Source organism: Diabrotica undecimpunctata, chromosome 4, assembly GCF_040954645.1.
Source record: "Diabrotica undecimpunctata isolate CICGRU chromosome 4, icDiaUnde3, whole genome shotgun sequence".
Lineage (NCBI taxonomy): Eukaryota > Metazoa > Arthropoda > Insecta > Coleoptera > Chrysomelidae > Diabrotica > Diabrotica undecimpunctata.
This window is the reverse complement of record NC_092806.1, coordinates 94,492,378-94,513,873: the sequence shown is the minus strand read 5'-3', so window position 1 is coordinate 94,513,873 and position 21,496 is coordinate 94,492,378. Positions and strand designations below refer to the sequence as shown.

At 32.9% G+C, this 21,496-nt stretch overlaps 1 protein-coding gene across 1 annotated transcript in view; it reads right to left on the bottom strand.

Moving 5' to 3' along the window:
• The window catches only part of C901, a 61,650-nt gene that overhangs the window by 27,676 nt on the left and 12,478 nt on the right, over nt 1-21,496 (bottom strand). The window contains exons 2-4 of the mRNA XM_072527995.1: nt 16,950-17,241; nt 5,111-5,302; nt 1,496-1,556 (exon numbers count right to left, since the gene is read on the bottom strand). Coding sequence (XP_072384096.1) covers nt 1,496-1,556; nt 5,111-5,302; nt 16,950-17,241 — 545 coding nt within the window. The remainder of the gene's footprint in view (nt 1-1,495; nt 1,557-5,110; nt 5,303-16,949; nt 17,242-21,496) is intronic.

Sequence of the window (21,496 nt, the reverse complement as noted above, 5' to 3'; positions counted from 1 at the left end):
ATTCTTTTTAACCTACAAAATGACTGCAAAAAAAATATACTGTACGTAACACGATCTAAAAGTAATTTTCCGTTACTCGCGAAACTTTCTACTCGTCTCGTAAAATATCACTTTCGGAACTTGTTACGTAAATTACTATAACAGGTTCAAGTGTTTTATTATTAATTAGTCATTTATTATGTTACTAATGTTATGTTGTGTTAATATCTTGGTGTTAAGTAAATATTAAGTTAATTTATATTTAATACGAAAGAATTGTTTTTATAACAGGCGCGAATGTATTACACATCATCATCATCATCTTAAGTAGCTTAACAATTCGTTGTAAATCTTGGCCTGCTCACAAAGAAGTCGCCACTCCTGCCGATTCCTGGCAACTTCCCTTCATCTTCTGATCCTTAGAATCTGTAGGTGTTTTTCCACATCATCAATCCATCTCCCTCGTAGTTGTCTTCTGCTTCTTGTGCCCTCTGGTTTTGAAAATGGTAACTCCTTCGTGTATTCGTGATCTGATATTCTAGCAATGTATCCAGCCCATCTAAGTCTCTGCACTTTAACGAATTTCACAATATCTGGATCGGTGTATAACTAATATATGTAGTTCAAAGTTGTATCTTCGACGCCATAGCATTTCCATTTACGGCCCCAAAAATTCTTTCTAAGAATTTTTCTCTTAAAAATATCAAGAAGGCTTTTATGATTTTGAGATATATATATATATATATATATATATATATATATATATATATATATATATATATATATATATATATAATTAAAACCGGTCTATTAAGATCTTGTATATTAAACTTTACTGCACGTTATATATTTTTATTTTTTAAATGTTTCTGGAGACCGTGCACAGTTCTGTTTCCTATTACTATTCATCTTTTTATTTCGTCGCTTGTCGTGTTTGTTGCGTTTACTAGGGATCCAAGATATGTGAATTCCTTGAGTTGCTTAAAGGTATGGCTGTTAATTTGAATTCTTTGTTGGATATTTCGGGATTTTTTAGAAACCAACATATTTGATTTTTTCCTCGTTTACCACAAGTTCCATTTCACTTGACGCATCCGCAAGACTTGTAAAACACTGCACCATGTCTCTCATACTTCTACCCACTATATTACACTTAATGTATTGTTTGTAGTCCATTTGAAAATTATAGTGACAATAATTATAATAAAAAAATGATCTTGTGGAGAACCTAAAGTTAGTAAACCAAAAAGTAGAAGAAATCAATACATATATTATGTATTTATAATGAGTGAGATTTATATATCAATAAATAGATGCGTTTTTCTGTAAAAATAATATTCACAAGACAAAAAAGATACATTATTTTTTTTTAATCGATATACTTGCATGTGCAATTTCACGAGCACTACATTGATAAAGAGTTCAGGGTTAAAAGGTATGTATTTTTCTATGCAATTTTTATCCTAATCGATTATCAATATAGCTGTGCTTACGTAAAAAAACAACTACCCCTTACCTGCATTCCCCTGGCTTCGTGCAATATCCCCTCTCCTTATGGCACGTTGGTGTGCAAATCGCTAGAAACAGAACAAGGTGATTAATAAATTAGCTTTCCTTATAAAAGCTGCAGAAACTGACTAACTCTTTGTTTCTTTAAATACATAGGATTTTTCTAGCTAGTAATTTTCATTAATGTTTAATAAACTTAACTGGTTTTGAATAATGTATGCTTTTATTGCTTCTTTCTGTTGTAATGATATCGAAAATTGATTGTAAAACACAATATTAGTTTATTAACTAGTTACAGTAACTTTTTCAAGAATTATCTTCTAAATAATGATTTGGAAAATTGTTTTAAATAGTTTTACCAAACCAGTTTATTATATAGATTTTAGGCATGATTTGGAGATGAAAAAATATGATAATGACCAAAAAAATTTACCAAATAGATATTTATATAAAACAAAATTGTACATTAAATAAAAGTCTAGCCTTACTTCAATTCATAAATCTGTCAGACATAAAAAAATTATTTAGTTTAACATTATACACTTTAATTTAAATTGTAGATATCAAATGTGCGTAATTTCTGTGCCTTAGTTCTAGTTTTTATTTATTGTTATGTATAACTGCTTTAATTCTAACATCTTGACAAACATCCTCACTTAATAAGTATGCCAAAACTAATTTATCATATAAGAGATACCCAATGACCATCATTGTAGCTTTCCCTTATGATGTCTATGAAAATAGGCAAAATATATTGGATATAGTAAAAAGAGTATACATTTTCTATTAGATTTTTACCCATTTATTTCCCTCCTTTGATTATATGTACATAATATATATATATATATATATATATATATATATATATATATATATATATATATATATATATACATACATATATATATATACATACATACATATATATATATATATATATATATATATATATATATATATATATATATACATCATTCAGCCTTTTGCGTCTAAAGTTGAATATAAGCCTCCCCTAATTTCTTCCAGTTCTGTCGGTCTTAAGCTTCCTGCAGCTAATTCCTAGCCATTCTTTTGACGTCGTCTGTCCATCGTGTAGGTGGTCTTCCTGTGCTTCTTTTATCAGCTCGTGGTCTCCACACTGTAACTTTACTTTAGCCATTCTATGCGCTCTATGGCATCTGTTACGCCTGTCCTTCTTATCTTTTTGTTGCTAACTCCGTCTCTAATAATCAGTCCAAGTAGCGAGCATTTCATTCGTCTTTGGATTACTCTGAGTTTGGTTCCTGCAACCTGGGTCAAGGAAAGTGTTTCGGCGCCGTAAGTCATGACTGGAAACACACATTGGTCAAACGTATTTTTTTATATAATTTGGCATGTTGCTTTTGAAGATTGATAAAATTCGATACGCGGCTCATACTAATGTGATTCTTCTTTGCAAGTTTGGCTGTCCCTAGAAATTTCGACTTCATAACTTAAGTATTTATATTTATGGAATAATCCTATTTTGTTGCAGTCGACTTTTGGATTTTCGCTTGGTACTAGTTTTTTCATGTTCCGTGTCTTTCCAAAATTTATCTTCACAACAACTTCATTATAAACTTTGAAAAATTAAAGGCAAATATCGAGCACAATTTTAATAATCAAATCTTGCCCAAATACTTTCGCTTTCTACAGCATCATCAGGGGCATTTCGTCAAATTTTGGCAATCCAGCAAGCGTGGAATGTAATAAACATGAAATTAAAAACATAACTTGTACATAACACTACACTAGAACAAGGACAAACAGTTTAAAATTATTTAAAAAAATTCTACGCTACATTCTTGTCGGCAACAGGAGAGAGAATGGTGTTTCCATTGCATAAATAAAAAGTCTGACATAGATAAACTGAGCAACATTTATTGGTTTTTACTGGAAAAATGTCAAAAATAAAATAAACATTTACTTATAAATATACACTTCACCATACACCTGTGTGCATAACAGGTTGCATACATCAAGACAGGTTTAAAAATTAAAAATTACCCAGGATGGGCCTCTTGATTTTTAAAAAGAAATGCAATATTAAGAACACCTAATCACATTTTAATCTTATTGTTTTTTCTTTCTGTTCTGTTAGGGTAAAGAGTTATGAGAACAATACCAAGCTTTGTACAAAGAGTACTAAGTTGATAGCTAAGATGAGTTGCATGACCGTCCATAAAGAGAATGACAGGAAATTCAACATTTTTCTTTTTTAAATATGGATGAAATACATTTTGTATATAATCAAAAACAATTTCTGTTTTCATACAGCCGTTATCGCTTAATCCGATTCCCCATGTGTCTGGAACAGTATTAACAACTGCTTTTGACTGGCTTTTGCATCAACCAATGCTTCACGGGTTACATGTTTTTCTAAACAGTTATTTATTTTAATATATTACTATAACATGTTAAGTCCTACTTGTAATTCTTAACAGAAAGTTGGTTTACTTACTATCTATCATGGCCGATATTATATATTGCACTTCAAATTGCCATTTTATTTCCCTCAAGTAAATCAATAGTTTTCGTTTTTAAACGAGGTCTACTTGTTTCCGGAAAAGATTAAACAGGATTTTTTTTTCTTTTTCGTATATTATATACTGTTCTTCTCGCCAATTAAGTGCATCTGCTACCCTTTAAAACAAAGTTTTAAAGTGAAATTGAAAAAAACCAAAAATAAATCGTTCCTAATTAAAAATATTTGGTTATGTAATAAAGTTGGCAAATAAATAATATTAATAATATATGTGCTTGTCATCATTAAAGCGTTATAATAGTGTGCATTTAAAAATTCCAACTTTTTGTACCTCTTGAACAGATGACAGCAGATCCAACGTTCCTCATTCCTTTTTTTTACTTTAAAGTATTCTATTATATGTAAAATGAGTTCTTGTGCTTATGAGGTAGTAGTTTTTTTGAGCCTAATCTAAGACAATTTAATAAAATATTTTCTTTTTGTCATTTCTTTCACTTTTGCGAAAACTTTAACAAAACCATTCCTTAACTGTGTGGATGAGGTTAACTTTGTATGTAATGGCAAAATAAAATACACTTAAAATAAAATTTTAAACACCAATATAAAATTAGTTGTCAAAATCACTCTTTGTATAATATCTTCTAAATACAAAAACTGGACAGAAACAGCAAAAAATTCAATAAACTGACAGCCACAAGTAAACAAACCGGAAACGTCACAAATTGTACTTAAAATCTGAAAACGTCCCCAAGCGTCTTTTTTGTACCTATCTCTTTTCGATGTACTGAGTGTATAGAGCATTTATAAAAATAACATGTGTCTTTTCTTAATAACAGGTAGTAGCTGGTTTGTCTTTTAGTTTCATGCCAGGAAGACAATGATGACAGATAAAAGTATGTGTTTTATCTCGCCAGGTATAAATGACACACGGCTCAAGAACCATGAACTCAACTGTAAATGTTGCATGGTAAAATAGTCAAAAGAGGTATAATGATGTCAATTTTTATTATAAGAACGAAGTAAAGGCGGTATTATAATTAAATCATCCATACAGGAAATTATTCTAAGCTTAACAATAATTTAAAATCAGATAATTTGCTTATATAAAACTTTACTTACGGATTTGGCAAAGAAGCCCGGTATAGCCTGGATGGCATTTGCATTCCAATGGTTTGTTACAATAGCCATGTACACATCCAGGTAGTACCTGACACTCTTTACATGTTTTTCCTGCCCATCCTAGTCGACACTTACAATCGCCTGGCGAATCGCAATATCCTCTAGTATGATGACAGTCTGATCTACAGATTGCTAAAAAATTATAAATATTCTAAAGCTTATTATTCAAAAACAAAAATTTCTTAATTAAATCATTTAATTTAAAAAAATAAATAAAACAATTAAGCAAAGATTCAACAAAAATAAAATAACTGGCAACTGAGAACTTATGATCAGTACGTGAGTTTTTATTGAAATGAGTATCAATCATAACTATTTTGACATTAAAGCTCAAATAATCGTATGATGAGTATAAGAATATCAAAAATAAAATTCTTAAATTGGCGATGAAGGAAAGATCAATATTGGGAAACTCTCTCTCCAAAATTTTTATCTCGAAACAAGTAGTAAAGAAAAGAATGAAATACGATCTCTATACCTACTTGGTATTTGTTGGCCTAACTAAGGCTTAGGATAGCGTGCCACTTTCTAAACTGTGGCCTCCATGAAAAATCAAAATATAATCCCCAAAAGTATAAACGCTGTAGAGAAGCTGTGCAAAGGTATTAGAGGATAAATTAAAATTGTGGGCAAATTAGGTCGCAAAATTACTATTAAGAAATGTATAAAGCAAGCCAAGCATTGTTTCTACTTTGTTTAACATTTACCTCAATGAATCTTTGACCACTTGGCGATGAAAGTGTTATAGTATAGGCATTCCCGTTGAAGATCAAAGGCTATTTATGTTACATTTTTCAGACGAACAGATAATTCCCGCAGATGATTAAGTAGATTAGTAGATTAGTAATATGCTTTAAAAACTAATTGCAGAATATACTTAATGGGTATTTGGTACATTCTGATTATTTCGACCCCAGTAGAAGCAGTGCAGTGAGTAGTGAAGTAGTGAAGAGATCTGGGGCTCAGGAGACTAAGATCCAGGAAGTTCTGAAGAAGACATTAGAGAGGATGTTGAAAGCTCGGTGTAGTGAAAATTGACGCGGTTTAATCCGGTGTAACTATAAATTTTTACTCCATTAAAGTTTTACTCTAGATTATCTTTACCCTATGTTATAAAAAAAATTTTATTCTGAGCATTTTTATATTGTTAAATGTGATTGTCGTGAATATACTAAATGTTTTTTTTTTGTATTTTGTCACAAATAACCTCAGTTTTTATAAAGCTGTTAAATAAATAAACGAAGCGCAATTTTTACCATATTTTATGATTCTCATGAGATCATTACAATTTATCACTTTCAGTGACCGATCACTGTAGAGTTACTATAACTAAAGCATAATCTTCAAAACCTATTGTATGAAATTTAAGTTTTGAGTTTTTACAACAAATGTAAGGCATTTGAAATATGCTTAAATAATGCTGGATTAAACTTACACATTACAAACGATATAAAACTGCTCCTTTTCAATTACAATAGTACGTCTTTCAAAAGCTGTGTAAGCTTTTGCTGCAAACTCCTACCAAATCCGTCTTCTTGGAGGCATTTCCCATGACCTATATATTATTGATTGTTGATATAAGATTGTTTTTTAAATGTAAATGTTTAAATTCTGCGTTTTTCTGCCTTTGCTGCCAAAACTTAAAATCGAAATTTCATGTTGAGTTTTAAAAATTGGTCTCTAGTAATGGAAATTTCAGTAGGAGCAGCCAATAAAACTGATACTTTTTCTATTGATTTCACGTGAATCGTAAAAAATGGCAAAAATCGCGCAATTTTTATTTATTGAACAGATTTATAGAAACTGACATCATTTGTGGGAAAATACAAAAATTGCATACGAAATCTGCTCTCATACACACACACACACACACACACACACACACACACACACACACACACACACACACACACACACACACACACACACACACACCTGAGTTCATGTCAACTCATAGGAACATGAGTGTACCACTGCTAGTCAGTGGGATCCCCATGTCCGAAGATCAGTCCGGTCTCGTTCCAAAAGAGCAAGTTGTTTTGGCTCGGTACCTATCTGACCCCCAGGTTTTTCCTCCACCCCTCCCTTACGTTTGACATGCGTGGAAGAGGCTTATAAACTATTACGTCGGGCGATTTGGGAAAAGAAACCCCCTTCATTTTTCATGATTTGTGGTTAGGCCACCTGACTCTCGAGGTAGCTTAATGTAGCTTTTATCCCTATTTACTTTACTGAATTTATTAGTGAGTTTACTTTGGGCTCTGTGTCCCGTAAAAATGTGTGTCCGATCAGGGGGTCGGTAGTGTAGCTGACGACCCCCTGTTCGGAAGTTGTGTGCTCGGTTAAACAGTCGCCAATTTGGCAAAACAAGTTTTGGTCTCCTTGCCGGTTGAGTGATCGATGGGTCTGGCCATCGAGTTCGTGTATATCGCACACGGCCTCGGTGGTCAGGTTTCGCGGTTTGCTTAGGGCGAAGTTGTCCTAAAGGGCTGTTTCCTGAAGGGCTTTTTGCCGGAGGGGCATGCCTGAGGGGCGTTGGCCTGACGGGCTTTAAATAATGTGGATCGGTGTCCAACTGATGTATATGGCTTTATTAGTTAACAGTTTGATTGTTAGTAGAGGTTTTAGGTGAAATAATAATAAAAGGAAGGAGTTAATGGATGAAATGTGTATATGTTTTTGGGTTTTTTTGTAGTTTTAACTGGTTAGTGAAAATGAAAATAATTAAAATAATAAAAATAAAGAATGGATAAGGAGTTATTTTTTGGTGAGCTAGGCTCTTTTTTGGTTTTTTTTTTATTTTTTTTTGTATATTTGTGTTTTTTGGGGCCAAATCTGTTAAACTGTGGAGCTTTTTATGCAGACATCCTTACTTTGCGTTCAATCAGGGTTACCCCTGTATCCAGCCAGCTGTTGTTTAAGCCGTCTATGTACAGTCCTTAGATTTGGATCGTAGTTTGTCAATTCTCTTAGTAAATGGTTCGGATGGTCCCTGAGATTGTTAAAGAGCTCATATGCATGTTCGTCCATCATGTTCAGGACTCTCTTTTGCTGCGAATCCCTATATACGTACCTTAAAGGTACATACCTAAAAATTTGAAGAGCCTCCCTAATCATGAAGTTCTGGACTGTTTGAATTTCCTTTTCCCCCCTATTAACGAGGAGAGTTGACTTTTAAGGATTTTTGCCTTGTGTACCGCTTGATTTACGTGGCCAGTAAAGGTAAGACGCCTATCTAGCGTTACTTCGAGATATTTGGCATTGTTTGTTCATTCGACCGGAGTAGTAAAGATAGTTAGTTCTCTGTTTGGCAGTCCTTCACGTCTTTTGTACATGACAGCCTGTATTTTGTCCGGGTTGACGGCAATTTTCCACGTAACACACCACGATTGAAGTCGGTTTAGGGCCGCTTGCAAGTATCTAGTGGCCAGATCAGGGTTGCTACTGCTAGCAGCTATAGCAGTGTCGTCGGCTTACAGACAGCATAGTTCGATGGTCACTGGGGGGTGTCTGAAGTATATATGGTGTACAGATAAGGCGACAGCACGACTCTCTGTAGTACTTCTGCCTCTATAGTTCCGACTTCGGACAGGGTGGACACTATCCGAACTCTGAACCTTCTGTTGGCTAGGTACGATGAGAGAAGGCATGTCATCGCTTAACTGTATCCAAGTTCATTCATTTTATACAGCAGAGGGTCGAAAGCTTTAATGACATCAAAGAAGGCGGCTGCTGTATATTTCCTTTCATTATACTCTTTTGTGATGATCTCTGTCAGTCTTAGTACTTGCAGTTCACATGAGTGATTGCTCCTGAATCCGAACTGGCTATCTGAAATCGTTCCTGTTATTTCGGATTCCTTTTTCAATCTGGACAAGATAACTCGTTCTGCAATTTTGCTTATTGATGGTAGTAAGCTGATCGTTCGGTAGTTTTGTGAAAACATTCCATTTTGTCCGGTTTCCCTATCTTTATCACATGAGCCTTCTTCCACCTGTCAGGAAAGTGTCTTAATATTTTTATATGATTAATCAGGTTCGTTAAGTGAACGATAGCTTATACTGGCAGATTTTTTAAGCCTCTGTTTGAGATGTTGTCTGTGCCTGAAGCTTTCTTAGCATTGGTCATTTTGATAAGCAGCGAGATTTCCTCAAAGGTGGTGTATCTGAGTGCTATGGCTTCTTTGCTTCTCTTTAGGAATCTGCTTCTTCTTTCCACTTCTTCTTCAATGTCTGGATCTTCGTTTGGGTGATGGTTGTTTCTGCATTCATTTTCTAGTGTATCTTTTATGACCTTAGCTTTGTCTTGCTCAGAATATACTAAGCCGTTAACCCCATGTAATGTGGGTATTGGCTTTTTATTCTTTCGAAAGACTTTAGATAGCATCCAGAACCCAGATTTGTTAGGGTCCAGCTGTTGGATATAGTCATCCCAGCTGTTATTCCTGTGAATTTCCGGCTATTTTTTGGCCTCCCTATTCAGTTCATTAGCAATTCGTTTGTCCTCTATGTTTCTGGTCCTGTTTGCCCTTCTACTTCGTCTGTTTTTCTCTAGTATTAAAGTTTTTAGTTCATTGCTGATTTCTCTGAATCTGCCTTTGATTGTTGTTGTGGCTTCTTCTTTTGTACTGGTTTCCAGTGCATTTTGTATGGTTCTTTCGAATTTCAATACATAATCTTCCAGTTCCTGTTTGTTGTTGATGTTAAGAACTATTCCTATTGTTTCACTAACAATTCGCTTGTAGTTAGGCCAGCTTGTTTTCCTCTTTCTGTATGGCTGCACGTAGTTTGTCTCTACGGCTCCTAGAGTTAGCACGATTAGGTTGTGGGTGAAATCTCCTTCAATTAGTGACTGTATTTCGTGTTGCTGTCTCACGTTGTGAAGAATTGCTGTGTCTAAATAGGTAGGACGTCTGTCTCCTCCATGGAAACATGTGGGCTCCATAGGTCGCGTGACGACTGTGTTATTTTTGTTTTCAAGATATTCACATAACAATCTACTGTTTTGAATAAAATCCTTTATAAAAAGGTATATAAAAAACCCAGTTGGGCTATGTTGAATTGACAAAACGTTTTCGGAATAAGTATTCCATCATCAGTGTCCTAAAATAGTATTTAACCACTTAATTAAAAAGAACATGAAATTTTTTTAATTAAGTGGTTAAATACTATTTTAGGACACTGATGATGGAATACTTATTCCGAAAACGTTTTGTCAATTCAACATAGCCCAACTGGGTTTTTTATATACCTTTTTATAAAGGATTTTATTCAAAATTTTTTAATATATGGTATACAGCCAAATACAGGAACTTTGTTTCCTTGTGGAATCTCCTGTTTCTGTTATTTACTCTGTCAATTCAATTAGGCGATCTGGCATTCAGGTCACCAATTATTACGGTTGGTTCGTCGGTATCAAAAATGACGTCTAGATCCTCGCTCAGGATCGGCTCATTCGGTCTGACAGGCTGAGACAATTTTTAGCGTGTCGTTGGTCGTAATGATAGAAACTATGGTGGCTTCCATAGGGACCAGACCATCTGGTGTAGGATTGGATTGGTGTTCTATTCCTTTTTTCACCATGATGACCGTGCTTCCTGAACGTGATCTATGGTCGTTCCTGTAGACGTTATAACCCGGAAATTTGATTTTCACTTTTTTTGTGAGACGAGTCTCTTGCAAGGCTATAACGTCTAAGTTGAGTCTGTTGGAGAACTCATCCAGATCGTTCATTTTTTGTCTCAGTCCGCCAGAATTCCATGACCTTATTTGTAGATCGTCTAATCGTACTGGCATTATTGATTTGCACCGAAACTGCATAGAGCGCTCATGACTGCTGTCATTTTCTCAAACAGTGTTGAGACATTATTTATTTGCTCTTGGAAAGTAGCTATTAAACATTCATTTAGCACTATTGTTCTGAAGCTATTTTCCTGTGGCATTTTAAAGTAATTACTATTTAAATGGGAATAAGTCACAATTAAAGGTTAAAGTACGTTTATTGACGTTTCAATTTCCACTTCGGAAATCGTTCTCAAAATACAAACATTAGTAAATTAAACTTTCTTTTGTTTTGTTTTACTTAGTGAAAAATTCTTCTAATAATTTAATTTTATCTGACTTATCTGTATTGACAATTCAGACATACATTATACATTTTAAAGTAGACGACTTTAAAATAATATTGCCAATATTGTTGATTTGCGTTCCTGGGACGACTTTACTTATAAGATAGTTCATTCGATTACATGAAATCAACTTTAACTTGAGAATATCCGCCAGAAAAGATAATAACATGTAATTCGTCTTTAAAAAGACAAATACATGCCATAATAACAGTAAAATTTTCCTGTTAGTGATTCCATAGTAAATTATGAGGGAAAACCAGGAAAAAAACCTCATAATACTATCCCGACATGGTAAGTATTTGATCGTGCATTTAGTTTACCTTCAATAAACACCAAATTCCTATTTTATATGTTTGTTATTTAAAAACCATAAATGATGTATCCTCTATATGTTACTGACTTACCAATACTGGTATTTTCCTTTTAATAACTTCCTCTTTCAATATGGGTAACCAGATCCTACTACATTCTGCCGAGGAATTCGCGACACAAATGGTCTCATTTAGCATAATTATAGCCGCTTCCTTGATTTTTCTCTTTTTACCATCCGTTTCTTTTAGGACTATATTTGAATCATTCCATTGAACCCTATGTTCATTATCCCATTCGTGTTTATATATTTGAGATCTATCAAAATCTCTATTTTTAATATAGGATTGATGTTCACTTATTCTAACATTTAATGGCCTTGATGTTTCACCTAAATAAAACTGATCGCATTCACAAGGTATTTTAGAAATGCAATTCCTTGTCCTTTCTTGTTCATTGTTAGGTTTGGTTTTGGACAAAATAGATCTCAACGTGTTTGTTGTTTTGAATGTTTTTGAAATGTTGAATTTATTTCCTATCCTTTTAAGCTTTTCCGATAATCCTTTTATGTATGGTATTGATATTTTCCTCGTATTATTCCTTGTACATGCTGTAGGATCTCGTTCTAAGTTGTTTTGTTCTATTCGATCGATTGTTGAAAATTTCTTATTTATAAACGATAAAGGAGAATCATTTTTTAATAAAACAGATGTTAACAAATGTTTTTCCTCCAAGAACGAATTTTCGTTAGAACAAGTAATTTTGGCTCTATCGTATAAGGATTTAATGATTCCCTTTTTAATTTTAATATTGTGATTTGATTTGAAATTTAAATATCTATTGGTGTGTGTTGGTTTTCTATACACCTGAGTTTCGTATCCAGTATCCTTCTTAGAGATTAAAACATCCAGGAAAGGTAGTGTGTTATTATATTCCTTTTCCATGGTAAATGTTATTGTCTGTTCTCTATCGTTTATATCATTTATGAATGTGTCCAACAACTCTGATCCATGAGGCCATATTGAGAATATATCATTTACATATCTCCACCATACTGAGGGTTTTAAATTTTGTTTAGAAATAATATTTGTTTCAAAATCTTCCATAAATATATCGGCTAATAATGGAGATAAACTAGCGCCCATTGCTAGACCAAAATTTTGTTTATAGAATTCATTATTTAGTTGAAAATATGTATTATCAGTACATAAGTTGTTCTAGTTGCCAATGTATCATCACTCTCTAATTTTGTCTTGACTATCTTTAAAGTCTTATCTAATGGCACATTAGCAAATAAACTATTTATGTCAAAACTTACTAAAGTATTATTTGAATTAAATTCAATACTTGATAATTTATTTAAAAAATGTTGTGTATTTTTTATAAATGTGTCATTTTTATTTTCTATTGGTTTTAAAATATTTAATAAAAATTTTGATAGTACACTACAAGGGGAATTCATGGTACTAAAATGGGTCTAAGTGATATATTCGTTTTATGAACTTTCGGTACTCCATAAAAATGAGGGGTCTTACTGTAATGAGGTGTAATTAATCTTCTCTGATAACTTGTTAAACAAAATGTATAATGTATGTTTGAATTGTCAATATAGATGAGTCAGATAAAATTAAATTATTACAAGAATTTTTCACTAAGTAACAAAAAACAAAATTTGTTTAATTTACTAATGTTTGTATTTTGAGAACGATTTACAAAGTGGAAATTGAAACGTCAATAAACGTACTTTAACTTTTAATTGTGGCTTATTTCTATTTAAATAGTAATTATTCATTTAGCACATTGTTATTTGACGTTTGTTTTGGTGTCTCGTTGTTCGATGTTTGCTTGGCCATTTGAACGTAACTCACATTTTTATTGGTCGGTGTCCTATGTACATTTCTGTTTTTTGCCTGTTGTGTTTGTGGATGCTTACGTTTTGGAACTTTCTTACATCCTCTATAGTTTGCGGTGTGTGCTTCACCGCAGTTTGCGCACTTGGGAGGATTGCTTCTATCTTTTTCACAGTCCCCTGACTTGTGGTTTGCTTCACATTTCATGCATCTACAGCCACACTGTCACGCCTTGGAGCCGTGGAAGAAGCTCTAACAGTTGTAACGTTGCATGATCTCCTTACTATTTTTAAATTCGTCTTCTATGTACACTTTCATGTAGCATAGGTTATTTATATTTTTGATTTTCTTGTCACCGTCTTCCTTTATGGTAATAAGGAATAGTGGCAGTGATTTTTTGTCCTTTCTGGAGATCATATTTGTTACTTTTATGACATTTTATTTCTAGATCTTCCAATTCTTGTTGGATGGATTTGATGTCTGTTTTCTTGCCTAAGCCTCTAAGGACCACTCTTTTAGTTTTATCCTGATCTATAGGATAAGCTATGTATTCTATTCTTTTATTTTCTTTTTTGTTTACTTCTTCGTCGAATTCTTCCAGAACTTTTACCATTTTTAAGTAGTTTACTCTGTCCTTAGTCTGAATTATTATGCTTCTTCCGGATTTGGCAAACTTATATGAGGAACCGATACCTCTGTTCGCTGCCGTCTTTAAGATTTGCTGACTGTATTCAACAGTTTTTAATATAATCGCTGGAGGTTTAGGCTCTGGTTTTTTCGTGCTTTCGGCATCTTGTATTATTTCTGGGGTGGGCTTTTCGTCCTTTTTGGTCTTTGTTGGTTTTGCCCCGGTGTCTTGTTCCTTCTTTTTTGTAGTTTTTTCGTTTTGTACATTAGTGCTTTTTTTGTTATTACTTTTCGCGCTATTTTTTCGGTTTCTCTGTCATTGCGACAGGTTTTTCGCCTTTCTTTACTTTTTTTGCTTATTTATTCTGCTGAATTTTCCAGTCAGAGTTATATTCTATTTCAATTTTGTTGTCTCAGCTTTCAGGATTTCCAATATGGCTCGATGTTTGTGTATTGGGTGTTTATTGACTTTCATACATAAAATTCATTGAGATGCAAGATTTTTCCGGTGAGATCGCTGTTTTTTTATCTTTAAAATCGATTGTTTTTTGTAGCTGGTTTATTTGGCTGCTTAAACCTTTTATTTGGTCTCCGTAGGAGGTATGGAGAAATTGTATTTTCTTTCTCAGTTGGGCTATTTCTTCAGTCAATGTTTTAATTGACTAAAGTGACTTTTTAGTTTTTTCATGTTCTGAGTCGCTGTCCCTTTTGGGATGCTGTCTCTTATTGCGTTGTTTATTGATAACAAATTCATCAATAGTGTCCTGAGCAGTTCCTATTTCAATCAATGTTTTGAATTTATTAATTTTATCTGTGAAATTTAACTGCTGAAGTGATTGCGATTTATTAATGTATGTTTCATTTCTCATAAGGGATTCGATTGTATGTTCTTGAGGGGATAGAAAGATTTCTTTTTCCTGAAGGGTATTTGAATTAATTTTAAAATTTATCTCCGTATTTTCGATATCGCTATTTATGAAATGAATGAGTCTAGTGAAAAAATTGCTGCTGTTTTATTCGTCTTCAGAGGATTTAGCCTCCTCTTCTGTCTTTAATTCGTCAGAAGAAAAGGCTAGTATATTGGGGGCAGAGCCTAAAGCAATAGCTTTTTTGTCAGCCACTAACTCTGACTCCGCAGAGAATGAGGGGAGGGGGGGCGTTTCGTCTAGAATAGCGGGAATGCTCTGAGATTGTACTTGATAATCAAAAGACATGGTCTTTTCTACTTAAAAGACTCTGTTTTTGTCTTCCAATCGACCGTATCGATTGGATTCTAGGTACCGTCTCAGTACCCTTCACGGTTGATTTCTACCTATATAGGCAGGGTTCCTCTTGCTATTCTCTATACACAGGTTCAGGGGCCGTTTCTTCAAACTTTAAATTCAATAATTCAACGTTCACAGTGTCATCCCATCCACAACTATTGTGTTTTACCCGAATTGGTGTACAGATTCTTAGAGGTCTAACCTCCGAGAGAAGTCAGTGAAACAGACTTTCCTCGATTTAATTATATTCTGAGTTTCTATGGTCTTCTATGTGTATTAATCCACAACAGATCAACTTTCGCTTGTGGTGCTTACATTCACTACGTGTTCAAACAAGAACTGCTATGGTTGATGTTATTGTCCCTCGCTACGCTGCCGAACTGTCTATATTATGAAATGTGCATTCTTACTCTTTAATCAAAAGATATGGAATTTTTATCGTCGAGTTGATTGATAAAAATTTTATTTAACATTGATTTTGGTCGGGTAACTGACATTCAAAATCACTGGGGGCTTCAAGCGTTAATTCTGAGAGGAGGGTTCATTCTATATAAAAAATGCTGATAACCGTTTTTGTTCAAACTTATCTCTGCATTTTCTTCTGCATTTTTTATTTAAAAAACATTTTCTCCTATGGCATACGGATTCTTCGTAAATCGATTTTTTTCGTTTGTAACCCCCCCCCTCTGATTTATTTTCATCTTCTTCTTAAATACCGTTTTCCATGTTATTGGAAGCCTTTGAGCATCATCTCTGGTTTAGATTTTTAGAATTTTTTCTATTCCTAATGATCTCTGATTTCACGTTTTGTTTTATTTTCAACGTTCATGTCATCATCCTTTGGTTGGTTCAGGTTTATTGTATGTTCTGCATTTGAAACATGTTGTGAAACTGAACAGGTTTCTCTCTTCTTTTGATGGCATCTCGATGTTCTTCTTGTCTAACATGAATTCTTCGTTTTGTCTGTTCGATGTACGATTTGTCACAGTCTCCACATAGAATCTCGAATACTCCTCGATTTTCTAATAACATTTTTGCTTTTGCGGATGGTAAACTTTGTAGTTGAGATTTTTCTGTCAATATTAAATATATAAATATTTTTATTTGGTGTTATCATGGCACTATTATTATTTTCTCTGTTGTTCCCTTTATTGGTTTTTCGTCTTCTGTTGGGTCCTTAATTCTTCTTTTTTTTTCTTCTATTTTTTTTTAATGCCATTTTCGCGTTATGCATTTCTTAATTTAAATGTTCCTGTAATTGTGTAGGGTGGTGATATGAATAGAAGTGTAGATATCTGTCGATATCTGAGTTTTCAGTATATAATATTTTGGCACATTTGCAAAATCCGCAAGTTAAAAAAAAATAGTTAAAACGTAATTTATTACAGTTCCGATCAAAAAGTTTTAAGTAAGAGTTTATAAGAATGTTTTCAGGAAGTAAATAGCAAATAATAGTTTAGAAGTTTATCGCAAAAATTAGAGAAAATAAACTTGAAGTAAATAGTTTTTAGCTTGACGTCTTTTGCTTTTTTTGTTTTTCGGTGACAATGGTCTTTTAAGAATATAGTATGAAACATGTACAATATGAAATTGATACTTACGTTCTGTGCAAAATATCCCATCCCATCCCTCCTGACAAATACATTCAAAACTAACATTGCAATAACCATGTTGACACCCAGGTAAGGTAATGCATTTATTACATTTGTCGCCATAATATCCCAGTTTACAAATGCACTCCCCAGGACGATTGCAGTATCCTTGTAATGGATCGCATCCTGATCTGCATCTTGGAACATCACACAGGTCACCAGTCCATCCGGGTAGACATTTCACTTCACCGTTATCTGTACAGACGTAGTGTGAATTTCTTGATGTTGGCACTTCACAGGCCTGAAAAATATTGGATACATTAAAGTTTTTAAATAGTAAGAACTTTTAAATATATGGGAAAAATGTTTTAGAAAAACTTTTAATATGTGAGAACGACAAATATAAGCAGAATAAAACAACTTGTTCAATGGCTACGTTCTCATAGACATATTTATTAGAGATCTCAATGTGCCTAGTTGCCACGGAGAAACACGGCAAAACTCTCTCTATCTTAAGGTATTCAAAACTGTTGTTTGACTCTTCGTATCCCGTGTTTTCTGACATTCGTCAACCACGAGGATAGTTTTATACCAATTAATCTTCGGCCTTCAATTTTTCCCATTTACCCTTTTAGTCAAAGATATCAATCAGCTGACAAGTAGCTGTTCAGTTGACAGTTCTGCTCTGTTGAAAAAATCTTTATTTGTCTGCTTAGTCGGCGATAGTGTTTTAAGTTCGTCTATACAACCCCATTTTAAAAGCCTCGAAGCGAACAATTGTAGATACTTTTAAGGTCGGTGCTTTGACACCATATAAGGCAACTGACCATATCTAACATTTATTCATGCCTTTCCGAAGTTGAAATTTCAAGTTATGGTTACAAAAGAGTAACCTTATTTATAAAAAAATGCATAACCCATCTTAGTTCTACATTTTATCTCTTTATTTGGGTCTAGTTTTTGTTCGGTAGTATAAAAAACTATACTATTTAAGATTCTATATTCTTTGTATTAAATGTTTATCTATTTGTAGTTGTGTATTTTGATAATATAAGCAACTAAATACAATGTATTTTGTTGTAGAATAAATTAATTTTTAGTCCTATCTCTCGTCTCACCGTATCAATGAACTTTGTAAGATATTACAACCCATTTAGGTAATCGCTCAATATAACTGTGTCAATTGTGTATCTAAAGGTATTTATTAGTTTTTTTATTTACACCATATTCCAAGTTGTGCAAAGTACGTTAAAATATTCTATCTAAATATAAATTAAATTAAATAAGAGTCGAGATAGCACACAAACCTGTCTAACTCCCTTTAGAATTTTACACTTTTCTATCGACTTTCCAATAATATGAAAGGTCGCTGTTTGACGTCACTATAAGTTTTCAATGATCCTGACCTCGCGGCTCTCAACTCCTTTATATCTCAATATTTAAAATAACTTGTCATGACGTACTATACCAAATGCCTTTTCATAATTAATAAAAACGAAAAAGACATCTTAACGTTGATCTTGACATTTCTTTAGCAAAAAATTCAGTGAAAAAAGTGCTTTTCTAGTTACAATTTATGTCTAAATCCAAACTGCGTTTCATGTTGATCTTCCTCACACTTATTTCTTATTCAGCTTTGGACGATAGGTAGAAATAACTTTGAAGGGTAACTCGTAAGACTTCTTTATAAGTCTGGACAAATTTAAAGCTGATTCCTCTTCCATTGTCTGAAGCCGATAGCCTTCAGTAGCACTCTAGTTGTACTTAAGAAGTAAGTTTAGGATATTTCTAGATGAAGTTATACTTTACCTAGCCGCGCGCCCCACAGTATGAATAAATTTCTGTAAGAAATGTATCCAAGTGTTGCTACGCCACTGGTAGCAATTAACTTACAATTCTTAGCTTCTACCTAGGTAAATTCTCATGAAAGTCGATATTTGTATTTAAAAGATATATTTACCCGTAGATTAACTTTCTCCGACCAATTCCAAAAAATTCTCTGTTAGACAAGAATTCAAAAGGTCGGGTTTTACCTACCACTGTATAGAAATATCGAAGTTGTCCTCCGCCGCTAGAAAATCCCTTACAATAGTCAGGTATTGAAAATCGGAATTTTAGGTCAGTATAATATTGTACCCCAGCTTAGCTGGTCGCTCGCATCTTAGTTAGTTTTTAGTTTCGAATTCGATATAATTCGACGCATTTTTGGCTTAAGAGTTTTCAGACTATCGCGTAATCAGAATCAAATTGTATCCCAGCTGAGCTTGTCGCTTCTTGTTTTTAGAGTTTTATCTCGCGCATTGTAGTTATCGTTACATAGTTTAGAGTTAAAAGCTGAACGCTCATTAGTTATCAAGTTTATTCATATATAAGAAAACGTCCTTAGTTGAAGTGATAGTTAGTAGTAATATTTAATCTGTATCAGTACTTGTGTTTGTAGTGTGTCGTGGACCAGTGTATAGACAGACAGTGATCGGGGCTATTTTAATAAAGAACTTGCACTAAAACTTTGGCTAGATATTAACTTAGTTGTAGTAAGATTAAATTAATAAATTACGTATTGTTTGAACTGCTGGTGTTCTTATTTCCCACGCCAGTGGGTGGTCTTTCGGGTTGGAAGTAATTACAAGACTTAGTACGCTCTAAATGGTAGCAATATCGCCATCCTAATTTGTTGAACAAATGTCTGTTTAATTCTACCAAAGTCTATAGTCCCTACAGTGTTTCGGATATAGCTTTTTTTGGTAAAGTGATGAATTCAGATCTCAACCAGTCGTCTGGGATTTCACCAGTTGAAAATTGAAGGTTGGCTAGCAAGCTATGTCGGAAAATGACCAATTGACACTCAAGGAACTATTCGGCTAATTTGCATACAATTCAAAGACCGTTAAAAGAGAATAAATGTGGAAAGTTAATAAAAATGTATAAATTGACGAAAATATAAATAATGAAGTTAAAAAGTTGCTCTAATGAATGTATGGGTACCCGGAAGGGCTGTAAAATTTCTAAAAACTAAAAAAAGGTACTAATAGAGCATCTAGTATGTGCAACTTCACTTAATCACTACTTAATTTTAATAATATTTACAAATACAAAGTAAAATTAGCCTATGTTACCCCTCACCTATATGTACAGTTAAACTAGTTTAATAATAATAATGAAATTCCAAAATGTATATACATATAACGCTAAATTTTCTCCAACAATGAATACTCTAACTTTAAATTGTAATGATAGTACTAACAAAAAGAGTAAAAACACTAACACTAAACATATAGTCTACTAACCCACTAGACAGAGTATTTCTGTAACTTTGGCGTTCGACCTAAGAAATATTAGCAAGTAAAATGAACATCTACACTGAGGGGGTAAGTTACAATTATATTAATATTTTAAAACAATATAATATTGTCTACGGTTAATTGTGTATACACTGTACACCTGACAGGTGAGAGATAAAAATTCAAAACAAAAACCCATAAATAAACTCCAAACTAAACTATAATTTTTAAAAAACTTAAACTATATTCTCACGTGAAATACTCGACCAAAAGTAAAGGTATAATTCTGAATCGTAGAAGGATTTCTGACAAATACCACGATATTAGGAGCTTACATTTACCTACTAGGTAATATGTATTGCCTAACTCTTAGTGATTGTACATTCACATTATTTATTGTTGATTTAATTAAAATGTTTCAATTTTTGTACCGAACCATTACACAATGAATATTTGTTTTATTACCTGTATAATTTCGAACAAGTGTTATACTAAATAACACATACCTTTAAAATTATTGTCACAAAGATGTACTGATATTTTGTAAATAAAAAATCATTTTCTGGGTTTGTTTACTTCCATTTCATCTAAAGATTACCAATTTTGTATGGTAAATATTTTATTTGCATAAAATTAATATTCTTTAATTTTAATGAGTAATTTATGTAGTGCCCCAGAATTTATCAGAAATATCTATTTAGCAACAATCTCAATCGAAAAAGAATTTTAGAGAATAACAAAAGATTTGATTATAAAAACATTTTTAACGAGGTCTCATCTGATCCGAATTCATTTTTAAAAAATTTCAGGAGGTACACAATCCCCCATTTAGAAGGATGATAATTTTAATAATTGTGTTGGATAAAAATTGTGACTTCAAATGTTGTCTCCTTCACAAATACACATTTAAATTTTTTTGTTTTAGAATATATTTTCTTGGCAGTAATTAATTTCAGTAAGTATGTTTTATATTTATTGATCCATATTCTACATTTTTTCCATTGAAATATGTTACGTCATATTTACCAAATAAGATTAATGTTTTATCTTGTGAAAAACATATTGACGTAGAAAACGTATTCTAAATCGATACAAACTATCATAATACTTTTTTTTTGTTGATCGATAAAATATGAAGGAGAACTTGCTAACAATAATTTTCTGAATTACCTATATATCTTTTATAATAGTACAAAATATTTTCTAGACCTACAAAAAATATTTTACTCGTAGATTTATCAATATTACTTTATTCTAATACTTGGGTTAAATTGA